The following is a 12,193-nucleotide window of genomic DNA, read 5'->3' as shown; positions in this document are numbered from 1 at the left end:
GGACAGCACAAACAACACCACAGTAACAGAACGCCGAGTCCTGTGTTTCCCTTTGGGTGTGGTTATGATCCCAGGCAGGAGGAGCTGTTGGCTCTGGTAGGGCAGCGCTCCCCTCCCAGCTGGCACCGGGGGGGGGGACGGGGGACAGGCAGGAAGGCAGGAAGGCAGGAAGGCAGGCAGGGAAGGAAGGCAGGAAGGGAGGCAGGAAGGAAGGCAGGAAGGCAGGCAGGCAGGAAGGCAGGCAGGCAGGAAGGCAGGAAGGCAGGAAGGAAGGCAGGAAGGCAGGAAGGCAGGCAGGAAGGAAGGCAGGAAGGCAGGCAGGAAGGCAGGAAGGCAGGAAGGAAGGCAGGCAGGCAGGAAGGCAGGCAGGAAGGAAGGCAGGAAGGCAGGAAGGCAGGCAGGAAGGCAGGCAGGAAGGCCAGAGGGCAGGCAGGAAGGAAGGAAGGCAGGAAGGCAGGCAGGAAGGAAGGCAGGCAGGAAGGCCGGCAGGAAGGAAGGCAGGAAGGAAGGCAGGCAGGAAGGCCGGAAGGCAGGCAGGCAGGCAGGAAGGCCGGCAGGAAGGAAGGCAGGCAGGAAGGCAGGAAGGCAGGCCGGCAGGAAGGAAGGCAGGAAGGCAGGAAGGAAGGCAGGCAGGAAGGCAGGAAGGCAGGCAGGAAGGCCGGCAGGAAGGAAGGCAGGCAGGAAGGCCGGCAGGCAGGAAGGCAGGCAGGCAGGAAGGCAGGCAGGAAGGAAGGCAGGCAGGAAGGCCGGCAGGAAGGAAGGCAGGAAGGCCGGCAGGCAGGAAGGCAGGAAGGCAGGAAATGGCTCCTTTTGCAAACTCAGGGGCAGCAGGCGATCTCGGCACTGCCGAACAGCAGCAGGCAGGAGGGGGGAAGGCAGGCAGGTTCGATCGTAGTGCCGAGTTGCAGCGTAGCGGAGTCCCGGGGCCGAGCACACAAGCTCCCGCAGCTTCCCGATCCCTGAGAGGAAGGAAGGAAAGGTCCGCTTCCTGCGAAATCTCAGCTCCGAGTTCACAACGGCTCGCGGCATCACGCCACAATTCCTGAAGAACCCCGAAGGCCAAAGCCCACCCCCACAGCCAAACCCCCCCAAAACCTCTCTCCCCGTCCCCAGACCAAGGGAAAAATTCGCTATGAAGCCTGAACCCATAACAATGAAGTTCATGAACTTTTTAAAGAAAATTCATTGCCTTCCTGAGCTGCTTCTTCCCCTCCCTGCATCAGCACTGAGGCACTTGTTAAGCTGCCTTTTGAAGAAATGAAACAAGAAAGGCAGCAGGTAGAAACATGGTTCTGTAGTAGGAGATTGATCCTATTGCTTAATCCAATTTCATTGCTAAGGTCCCTTCAGCTGAAGGCAGCTGTTGTGTCTTTGCTTCTTTTCAGCTGTTGACTGTTGTGTGCATGTGGTGACCTCAGTCTCGTTTGAGGTTGGGACATCTGTGTCTGTCCTTCTTGTGCCTCTCTGCCTGCGTGCTGGAGTCACTGCTGGAGCCGGCAATGGTCACTGTTGATGGGCACGGAGGAGCTCTGGGCTGTGCCTGCTGTTGGTTTTTCCCCCCGCGTGTGTTCAGATGACTCTTGGTGAGAAGCCTGAGGAGAAGTCTCCTCTCCACAGAGCTGGCCAGCCAAGCCAGATGTCCACTGCAGAGCAGGTTGTGGCTGGTGTTTGCGCTCTGCGGGACACCCCCACCGTGCGTGGCTGTATCCCTGGCTTTCCAGTATGGAAAGCAAATCTTAGAGCTGAAGTGGGGTAAACCCTTGCAGGCAGCAATGCCAGTGAGCGGCACAGGTGTGATGTCCCCATTTGTTGGGTGAGGTGTGATGTGGTTCCTAATTGCGACTCTTGAAGCAAGGCTCAGGTTTGCCTCCAGTGGAGTGGGCTCTGAGCTGTCACGTGCTCAGTCTGTTTGGCCCAAACCAAGAGATGCCTTAAGGATCCTGCAGAGAGAAGCTGCACTGTGGTGCTTTGCATCACGTTCTGTTTCCTGATTCCATCCTCACTTTCTTTTGCTGTAGCTTCTTCTCAATGACAGCTCATTGTTGACATATCTTGAAAACAGTGGCAGTGTTGGCAGACTTAACAGGGAATTTTACAGCTTGAATTTTCAGAGGTGAATGCTCTTCCTGCTCGGTGAATGCGCACTCATCAGTGAGAAATAACTGGTGCTGGTTTGGAGCAGGTGAGGGAGCTCCTCCCCATGTGAAAGAGAGAAACTTGTGGTGTTCAGCAGGGCTAAGAGTGGGCATTTTCAAGGCAGCAGTCTGGGATCAGTGTCAAAGGGAACTAAGTGACGATTAATTCCTCATGCAGCTGCTCGGTGAGCTGTAGTTCAGATAACAAAAAGCTAAATTCCAAGCATACTTTCATCCTACCAGGATATTCACACCAGGAGTCATGATGTAATTGGTGCCTAAATGGATATTTGTGTCCTGTTCCTAGGTGTTCCCTACACCAAGAACTTCCGCCTCACTAACACCTCCCCGGTGTCCCTGACGTTCAAGCTCCGCATGTCGGACGATGGTTCAGGGCCTGTCGTTACCTGCCAGGATCAAATGTGCAACAATACCGACCCATCCTGGAGGAAGGGAATTCATTTCTATGTGGAGCCAAAGGAGTTTAAATTGACTCCCAGACAAGGGACCATCCTCCCCCAGGGACACCAGGATATTGAGGTATGATGGGAAGAGTCCAGCTAGTGGGGCTGAAGCTTCACTGGAGTGTGGGAGGGCTTTAGCTCTGCCAGCTTTGGGCATCGTGTGCGTGAGAGACCTGCACCGGTGTGAGGCCTCTGTTAGCTGGGGTGCTGGGGATGCTCCTGAAGGAGCTGTTTTGTCTCCAAAATCACGAGCTGAAACCATGTACCAGATGATCAGTACGGAAGCCGCTCTTGTGCTTTTGAGAGAGATTTCTTTGATTGAAAGTGGGCAGAGGAAGGATGAGGACAGGAGGTGGCTGTTAGAGAGATGTCATTGTATAAGGCAATTTGCTTTTCTTCCTGGTTTATTTCTCCTCTCCTGGGGAGCAGATGAGTTGTGTTCACTGCAGGGATCTCCAGGGGAGACAGAAAAAACTCTGCAGCCATGAACTGCCCAGCCCCTGCTGGGCCACACTTTGCCCTCCATTTCTTGCTGTAAAGCTGAACTCGTTCTGTTCAAGACAACAGATTTCTTCTGCATTTCTGTCATTGCAGTCAGATGAAAAATTGGCCCCTTAATTTGAATGCAGTGGTGCATAGAGCCTTACTCTAATGTTTTAGTTTAGCTGACCTATGCCCTGATAGAAGGGTGTGTTTAACAAATCCGGTATTGTCAGAAGGCTTGTGTTACTCCCAGAGACTGTGCTCTACACATGGACCAGCAGAAGAATGAAGGCAAAATCCTCCCTTTCCTTACCGTGAAACAAGAACTGGAGGACACCACGCATGGGCAATGAGCTTTTGTAAGGAAGGATTTACTGCTCTTCTCTTCCACCAGGTGACCCTGTGTTCCAACACCGTGATGGAGTACCACCGGCGTATCCTGGTGGACGTGGAGGGTGTTGGCGAGAAGGTGTTGTCACTGACCATCATGGGCAGGTATCAGCATTTCCCTGGCCTCCCCCAGCACACTGCCTTGCACAGGCTTTGCTGGCTGCAGCTCCCAAGGAGAAATGTTGCTTAATGACCTCGTGTTCTGCCCAGCTGGACAAGAGAACTGCAGTACTTGGAAAGCAGCCTGTGGTGAAAAGCACCCCTGCTCCCACCCCAGCATGATCCTGGGCCTTTTTCTAAAGGGAACAGGAATGATATAATATATTGGCCTGGTTTTTGGTGCTTGAGGTGGAACAAATTTGCCAAGGGCCTCCTCTCCTTCTTTCTGCAAGAGGTGGAGTTGTGCTGGGTTGTGAGCACCCTGCAGCATTGGTTTGGGACACAGGGAGCAGCCTGCCAAGAGTCAGGGTCTGGTTCTGTTCATGAGGGCACTTGCCAGTGGGGAAGTGGCTCACAGCGAGGGTGGTGAGGGCAAGATCTTATGAAGGGAAAACAGCCCTTGATGTGGCAGGTCAGCTCTAGATTTTCTCCTTCCCTCTGCTTCCCATTTTGAGCTTTAATGTTCTCAGACTTAACCCAGAAGTTGTTCTTGCTGCAGCCAAATTCCATCCTGCTATGCTGCTGTGGACATCAGTTTAACGCCAAGAGGGATGCAGCTCCCTCTCCCAGGCAGAGCCGTCTGGTCAGTGCCTGGGCAGCAGTTTTGTCAAGCACGTGCAAATGGGGACAGGCAGCGTAGAGAGCCGTGGGGTGAAGGACCAAGGGAGCTGTAGGAGGTGGGAGAGGGTGATCACCCACTCCGTAGGGCAGGTGGTGGCTTGTGCCCTCCAGGGCTGGGGCAAACCAGCTGAGTTCTCAGGCCAGGGCAACAGCACCATGGCAGAGAAGGGAGTCATTTTTACTGAGACACTGGAGTCTGGTGTTCTTTGAGCCTTGGTGAGCACTGGTCCTTGTTGGCAAGGCTCCCCCAGAGCTCATGGATCACTGGGACTGTTCCAGGAATCCTTTCAAGCCTTCTTGGGTAAAGGAGGGGCTGAGGCAGCTGTGGGACAAGTGCTCTTCCTGGGCCACTTGGCAGCCTCTGGGTGCTGCGTCTCAGGGTTTGCCTCTCCTTGACAAGACATGTTTGAGTGGGAAGACTTTGAAGGCAATTTATCACTGTAGGGCTGTTAAATGTTGATTTGACAGTGACAGATGTGTTACGCTCCGTTTCACAACCTTCAGGGGTAAACCTTCTCCATCCTCAGTAGCTCTGATTCCCTTGGGGCCATCTCTTTCCCCAGATGCATCGTTCCTAAGCTGAAAGTGTACCCCTACATCCTGTGCTACGATGAATGCCATCTGAAGGAGCCGTACGAGAAGAAGTTTGTCATTGTGAATAAAAGCCACATTCCTGCCTGCTACAGGCTCATTGCTCAGGTTTGGCATCGCATCCGCCTCCTCCTCGCCAATATTATTGAGGAGATTATTAGGGGAAAAAAAGGGTTTGGTTTGCTGGTTTCTATTCAATCTTAAAGATCTGCTGAGAACAAGATCCTACCTGAATGTAAACTCTAGGGTGCAGTTTAACCTCCTGAGGAAGCAGTTCATGTTCTAGTCTTCAGGGTGTGGGAGATCTTAGAGGGTTGTGAAAAGCTGCTGCATCCACAGACACCAATGCCTGTGCTGGCAGCCTCCTTGCAGGACCCCCTGAGAATGCTAAGCCTTCAATTCTTGCATCTTGTTTGTGCCTTTCACCTTTGTCCTGGGGATTTTTAGAAGTGTGTGTGAGTTGCCATTGTGGTGGATGTTAAGGTGTTTAAAGTTTCTTCCAAGGTCCCTCTGAAGTTGCATTTGATTCTGTCCCTTCTAGAAACGCAAGAAAGATACTCCTGTGTTCTACTCCAGCTCCAAACCCTGTGGGATAGTCCAGCCTTTCAGCATAGCAGAGATTCCAGTTACAATCGAAGCCCAAAAATTGGGCAAGTATGACACCGACGTCCTTATTGGCGTGTTCGGGGATGAAAGAAACCCGCTGGTGAGTGCAAGGGGAGACGCGTGCCTTTGTGCAACTCATCCTGGCTGGTGCAAAGCGTACAGGGATTCTTCCAGGGAGAACCGACACAGGCTGGTGTGGAGAAGGACAGAAGGGATTGGTGGCATAAACAGCTCATGCCTTATAGGTGGTAATCTCAGTGTCTGACACAGCATATAATTCATCTAAGGTGGAATCAAGGGTAATTTTAGTTAATTAATCTTTAAAATGCTATTAACTTTGGAAACATCTGTTTTAAAATGTCTTGTCATCTCAAGAGGATGTCAGAAGATTTCTGGGAACCTTGAGCTTTCTGTAAAAGAAAGGAAAGCTGGCATTTGGAAAGTAGTTGCAAGGATTGAAACATCTTAAAACATATGAAAATGATGATGCCAAATCCCCTGGATGGCACCATCACACTGGGCCAGTGTGGCACTGCATGTAAATCAGTCAAGAGGAGGGCCAGGCAGTGCAGGCTGTGGCAGGGAGCCTGAAGTTTGACAAAACAGTTGCTTTTAACTATCACACCCCTTACCTTAAAGAGGAGGGTTTCTCCCCCCCAGAATAACCAGTTGTTTAACTGTCAGCCTGCTCTTAACTACAGATTTCTTGCAAAGCTTTTACCTTTGGGCCAATAATTTGTAGTTTGAAACTTTCTCTTACCTTAATCCCTTATTTGGAGTGAGTATGTCTTTTTTTTTCTTCTCCCCCCAAAAGCCCAGCATTTCAGCTGGAGAGTGGTAGTTGTCCCTAAAGAAATAACTTGAGCAGGACTGAGCTGTTTAAGCTTTTTTAGCTTTCACTGTTGTGGTTTGTTTTGGTTTTTTTTTTCAAATCTTTCTTGCCTGCTTTCTGGAACAGAGACACGTTTTACGGAGCACTGGAACGTGGGCAGCTATCTACCCAAGGCCAGGACTGATAGAATTTGGCAAGATCCCAGCGCTACATCATAATACACAAACCTTTCACCTCATCAATGAGGGTTTAGTCCCTGCAGACTTCAGGATGAAGATCGTAAGTATCTGTGGGGCTGTTTCCCAGGGAAATTGACTGGTCAGTAGAAGCCATTTCTTGGTTTTTATATGCAAGATTGCCATATTGCCCTGTGTGAGAGGAGGCAAGTTACGCCAATATTCCATCTGAGCAAGGCAAGAGGAACCTGGCTCTGGGCTGGTTTTAGCTGGGGCAGCCCTCAGGTGCAGAGAAATCAGGTGTAGAGGTGTTGGAGCAGAAATGAGTCTGGATTGTGTTGACAAGTACTCCCTTAATTTTATGGGAAGTCTTTAGCTTTGTGCACACTTTTGGAGCTCTGAGATCGAGAAGCCTGTGGCTCTTTGCTCCTGAGAGGGCACGGACTTCCCTATGGTTCCCCTGTTCATCCACATTTGCTTTGTGCCAAACTTCTGTTAATGGCAAAAACCAGCGTGTGAGATCTGCCTTCAAACTGCTCATGGGGAGGCAAGTTTCAGACCTCCTGTGGGTCAAACCAGTAGGGCTGTGTGCACAAAGAGCATCTTTGTGGACCAGCTGCAGAGAAAGGCTGTTTAATTTGTGGAGGCTTGCATAGGGCAGAAGGAGCTGGGGCTGCTCCCCTGGCAGGGTGAGCAGGGCTGGTACAGCCAGCAAGGGCTTGTAGGCTGGGGCCAGGGCTGAGTGGGATGTGCTCCCTGCTGGAGGGGGAGATTTGGGAGGGGCTTGAGGTTTCTTCTTCTCCATGCTGGGTGGGTTGAACTTGTGGAGCTGGTTAAAACCTGACACTGTGGACTTGTTTGTGTCCGTGGATAAAGTGTCGGGCTGTGTGGGAGAGTCCAGGCTCAGCCTCCTGGGCCAAAGAGGAGTGGGGTGAATTTTCCTCTTGCTGCTTTTCCAGCTGTTTGGGGCATAAACACACGTAAGCCCAAAGTGGGGGATTGCCAGGGTGGCCTTCCCTGACTCCACAATGAAATTCTGCTCTCCACCTCTGCAGGGAGCAGAGCACCTTGGCTGGGTGGGCCTGGCATGGAAAGGATGGGTTTGACATGCTCGTACCAGGCCCTGGCCTGCAGAGCTGTGTCAGTCCAGCTGTGCTGCTGTAACGCCTCTGCTCCCTCGCTGGGGCATTTCCAGCTCTCCTTCCCCATCTGCAGAGGGTGGTCCGTGAGAAACCAGAGGACAAGAATGCTTAGGAAGGCCATGCCATGCCTACAGGGCACGTCTTGCAGGTGTTTTCCTGCTTCCTGCTTTGCTGCTCTGCTCTAACCATTTAGAGCTGACTTTTCCAAAGCAGAGGGCACTGGGGCACTCCTCTACAGCTGATGGTCAGTGGGAAGCGAGGGCTTTGGTCCTTTAGGGGATGTTGAGAAGCGCTGACAGTCCCTTGGGAGAGGAGACTTTGGGGTTTTGCTCAGCTGGCTTTGCAGAGTTATTCCTCAGGCTGTCAGCAGTGTCCTCCAGCTGTGTGGCTGCTGGGGTGGGATTTGAGCAGTCCTGACTTCCTCCGGCCTTGAGCCTTTGTGAGGAGCCAGGAGAGAGAAAGTAGCTTTCCTTGGCACGCACTCCAGAGAAAGACTGGGGAAGGAATACTCTCCTGAGGATAAGCGTCCCTTGGGTTGGGCAAAACTGGGTTAATTGTGTGAGTCTGTTAAAGGAGGGGAAAATACAGGTTGTATAAGCTCTGCTGTTGCCAGATACTGTAGCTTATATTTATAGAGAAATTAAGTCTTTATGATTTTTATCCTCCCCTCTTTAGTCTTTCCTTTTCTTATATCCCACAAGAGACCAGGCTGTATGGTTTCCATCCTAAATGCATATTATGTTTGTCTTACAGACTCGCAAACCCAACGTCTTCACTATTGATCCCAGTGAAGGAGTGATCCCCCCTAAGTCTGAGATTCTTGTGACTGTCGCAGCAATCCCGGATGACACCGGGTGTTTTGATGACGTAGTGGAGCTGTTCATTGGCGACAGCCCTTGGACCACCTTCTCGATCACGGCTGAGGGCATTGGCACAACTATTGTAACAGATAAACCATTCCCTCCAGAGATCAACTTGGGATACCAATTCAGGTAGGAGATCTCTCTGCTCCCACCTCTCCTCCTGTCTCAGCAAGGAGCAGTTTTGCTGTCATCCTTCAGGCAAGATCTTCTTTAGTGTTCAAAGCCCTGACTCCTTCCCTGAAGGCAGAGACTCCTTTAGAAACGTGTGATGGCCAGTGGAGAATTGTTAGATACCCTCAAAAGCCACTGAAATGGAAACCAGTTGCTAAATTGCCACTGAATTGTCTTTGTTTCTAATACATTTATGTCCTCACTTGATCAAGTAATGATCTCGCAGACTCCCCAGAACAAAGAGGTTCCTGAAATGGTGCTCGAATGAGGCGGCCATGTGGCTGAGGGACCGAGGGAAGATGGCATCACACCCTTCCCTTCCAAAGTGGCACCTCCCAGGCAACCAGGGGCCCCGGGAACAAAGAGACAGGATGGTGACAACCCCCACCAGGAAGGCAGGAGCCCACAGAGCAATTCTAGAGCAGATGGAAACTTGCTGCTTTGTGTGGGGTCCGCGCCACTGCTGCCGCCGCTTCCTCGTGCCGTTTGTGGGCTCTGCTGCTGCTGCTGCTCTGCCCAGGACCTTGCTTGTTTTTTTCACTGCCAGCAGAGTTTACAAAGTTCACTTCAGAACAGCTTCTAATTGCAAAATGCAGTTTCTACGAATGGCTACGAGTGCAAAACCAAAGCTGCCACAAAAGAGAGAGGCCCTGCTCCCCTGGTTTCCTCTCCTAGGGTAGGCAGCCGATTTTTGCCAGCTTGCTGGGATCATCCGGAAACTGCCTCCGATCTGGTTTTTAAAAATGCCTGCAATCATACCCCCACAGGGTCCCCAAGTGCAGGATCTCAAAGACTCAGTAATAATTTTGGGCGCAGATTAATACAAAATACAGTAACAGGATTAATTTCCCCAGAACAAACATTTTGGAGGAAAACACCAGGTCCTGTCAGCATCTCCTGGAAACTGCTACATTGCCATGATAAACATATTTCTCTTTGCAATGATGACATCAGAAGGGCAGCTTATCAGACACTGTTTCTGGTCCACATTAAGACCTGGAAATGAAGACAGTCTCCAAGCTATTAACACCTCAAATTGTTCATTGGGAGCAATCTGATGGCCAGGGAAATGTAGCTACTCCCATACTATTTTCCATCTTGTCTTCTCTTCTAGCTTCAGTCCCTGCTTTCGTCGGTTCAAATTCACAAACGGGGGCTACCATTTCCATCGGCTCCACTGGACCATGGAATGTTACAGAGCACCTGAGGAGGAGGGCCAGAACTTCACATTTGTCAGTAGCTCCAGGGACAAAGAGGATTCCCAGAGCCCTGAACATACCCCGCTGTTTCAGCTGCAGCCACAGTCAATGGAGCTGCAGCCAGGCGAGTCAGCTGACGTGGTGGTGCAAGGCTTCTCCAGCATTCCACAGGTGAGGTCTCCACCAAGGGCTGAGCCTGGGGAACCATCAGATCCCCTCCCCTGGGCTTGTTCTGCAGTCCCTTGATATTTGCCTGGGGAAATGAGCAGGGGCCTTCAAGAAACTGGTTTAGGGCCACATGTTTCCATGGCAGCACCAGTTGCTTTCCTTGCTGGCCACCATCAGGCCAGCTAAGGCTTTATTGTGATTTCACATCTACCAAAACCCAGTGCTGATCCCAAAATAGGGGTGGAAGGAAATACTGCTCTTTTGGGGCAACCAGTGTTGCATGCTGAGTCAGCAAGGAAGGACAGAGAAATAAGTTACACTTAGACTAGGAGCCCAAGAAGAAAGTGAATTAAACAAGTGCCAAGTGGTTTATCTGGGGTATGCACAGAGTCAGACAAAAGCTGTGTGAGAAGGGAGGGAGGGTCTCACAAGTGCCTTTTGTGGCTGTTGGGGTGCAGTGTTAGAGACAATTGAGTGCAGAATAAATAAGCTGCATCACAGGAAGAAAAGGGGGCAGTGACCATAACTCTGTGGCAGGAATAGGGCCCGTGGTGGGTGGTGAGCCAGTTTGCTGGATGCCAGCACCCGCTGGTGACAAGTGTCTCTTGCATGCAGGTGGTGCAGAATTACGTGCTGTGTGAAGCCATCATTGGGGAACGCACAACCAAAGAGCCGATAATAGAAACAGTCCTTACCTGCGAGTTTATTGATCCCTCTGTAGAAGTATCAGCCAAAGAATTATTTTTCCGAGTGGAGAAGGTAAGTCTCTGGATTGCATCCTGGCATTTAACAGCATGGCTGAGGAGGGTGTGTGCTTGTGTTAAAGCCCCTCTTTACCCTTCCTGAGGCACTTTGTAAAGTGAGTGAGGATGCTTTTAGAGATGAGACTGGTGTTTAACTTCCTCAAAATAAAATTGCAGTAACAGCTGCACTGCCAAGGGGGATCGTGGCCACTTACAGAGAAATGCCAGTTTCTCTGCTCACTATAAAGGGAGATTTTTGAGGATCCTCCAAGGCAGGGTGGTGTCTAAACACTGATGCTGTAGGGAAGCTGGGGAAAATGGGGATTCCTGTGAATTCCTCAGGCTTACAAGGAAAAACCCATCATCTCCTGTGTCTCTTTGCCTTCTCTGCTGTTGGCATGAATGCTTTATGGTATAGCTGTATGGTACAGCTCTGTGCATTTCCCCAAGCCTCACCTGCCTCAAAGGACCCCCAGACATCCTGCAGCTGCAGTGACGATAACACTGGGGCAGAGCAGGTGCCCTTTAGTCTCTGGATCCCAACTCCTGCGTCATCTTTCCCTCTCCTGCAAGTTGTCTGAAAAAGAGCTGTTTCATTATTTGGTTTCTGTAGTTTCAGGCCTCTCCTCTGGTTCCCAGGCTTCCACTGAATCACAGAATGCCTGGAACAGGCAGTTCAGATGTAATTAGAAGCTTTTCAGCTCTCAGCTCTCCCTGATTCTGCCTGGCTTCTGCTCAATGCCACACACATTGATTTATCACATGTCATACATGAAATCCCTAATTGTTCTTGGTCTTTGCATATTAAGTGCTTTAATTAATTAATTCTGAGTTAAATATTTTTAAATTGAATGTTAAAGTTAACCCATCAGCCCAGGTACAAAAATCAAGTCCCATTATCAGTGTTTTCAATTGTTCAAAGTAGTTTATTAAGAGAGTTGCACCATTCCCAGTTAGAAATTCCCCAGTTAAAAATCCCCAACTTATGTCCCCTTCTCAAACTTTAAACCACCTGTACACCATAAGAGTTATCTTTCCTATGTTCATTGTCTACTTTTACAAGTGTTTTAAGATGTGTTGGATGTATTTTAATATTTTTTCAAGTGTTTTTACTTTGCACTTTAGTCCAAGGGCTAACTCCAAAACCCCAGTTCTAACAGCCAGCAGCTATTTTTAGCCCCTTAGCCCTTACCGTGCAGGCAAGCTCCATGGCAACCTGAATTTTAATGAGGGCATTTTAGCACCCTTAGCTCAACTGATACCACCCCTCTGACAACGACGAGCCATTGGTGGATGGAGATGATCTGTCAAAGGGAAAGCACCAATTACCTTAAACTGAAGGGGCGGGCTGTGGGCGGGCTGTAGGCGGGCTGTGGGCGGACTGGGGCGGAGCAAAGGCACTATAAAACAGCGAGTCAGAGACGAGAAGGGAAGGGAGGGGGTGTCTTCT

General features: G+C 50.5%; 1 protein-coding gene across 1 annotated transcript in view; it reads left to right on the top strand.

Moving 5' to 3' along the window:
- LOC138112188 (hydrocephalus-inducing protein homolog) overlaps positions 1 to 12,193 on the top strand; it is a 78,867-nt gene that overhangs the window by 22,415 nt on the left and 44,259 nt on the right. The window contains exons 13-20 of the mRNA XM_069018887.1: positions 2,443 to 2,675; positions 3,477 to 3,577; positions 4,816 to 4,951; positions 5,385 to 5,549; positions 6,408 to 6,560; positions 8,353 to 8,591; positions 9,748 to 10,003; positions 10,616 to 10,759. Of these exons, the coding sequence (XP_068874988.1) occupies positions 2,443 to 2,675; positions 3,477 to 3,577; positions 4,816 to 4,951; positions 5,385 to 5,549; positions 6,408 to 6,560; positions 8,353 to 8,591; positions 9,748 to 10,003; positions 10,616 to 10,759 (1,427 nt within the window). The remainder of the gene's footprint in view (positions 1 to 2,442; positions 2,676 to 3,476; positions 3,578 to 4,815; positions 4,952 to 5,384; positions 5,550 to 6,407; positions 6,561 to 8,352; positions 8,592 to 9,747; positions 10,004 to 10,615; positions 10,760 to 12,193) is intronic.

The sequence above is a fragment of the Aphelocoma coerulescens genome, chromosome 6, assembly GCF_041296385.1.
Source record: "Aphelocoma coerulescens isolate FSJ_1873_10779 chromosome 6, UR_Acoe_1.0, whole genome shotgun sequence".
NCBI classification, from domain to species: domain Eukaryota; kingdom Metazoa; phylum Chordata; class Aves; order Passeriformes; family Corvidae; genus Aphelocoma; species Aphelocoma coerulescens.
This window is presented reverse-complemented; position numbering and strand designations above follow the sequence as displayed.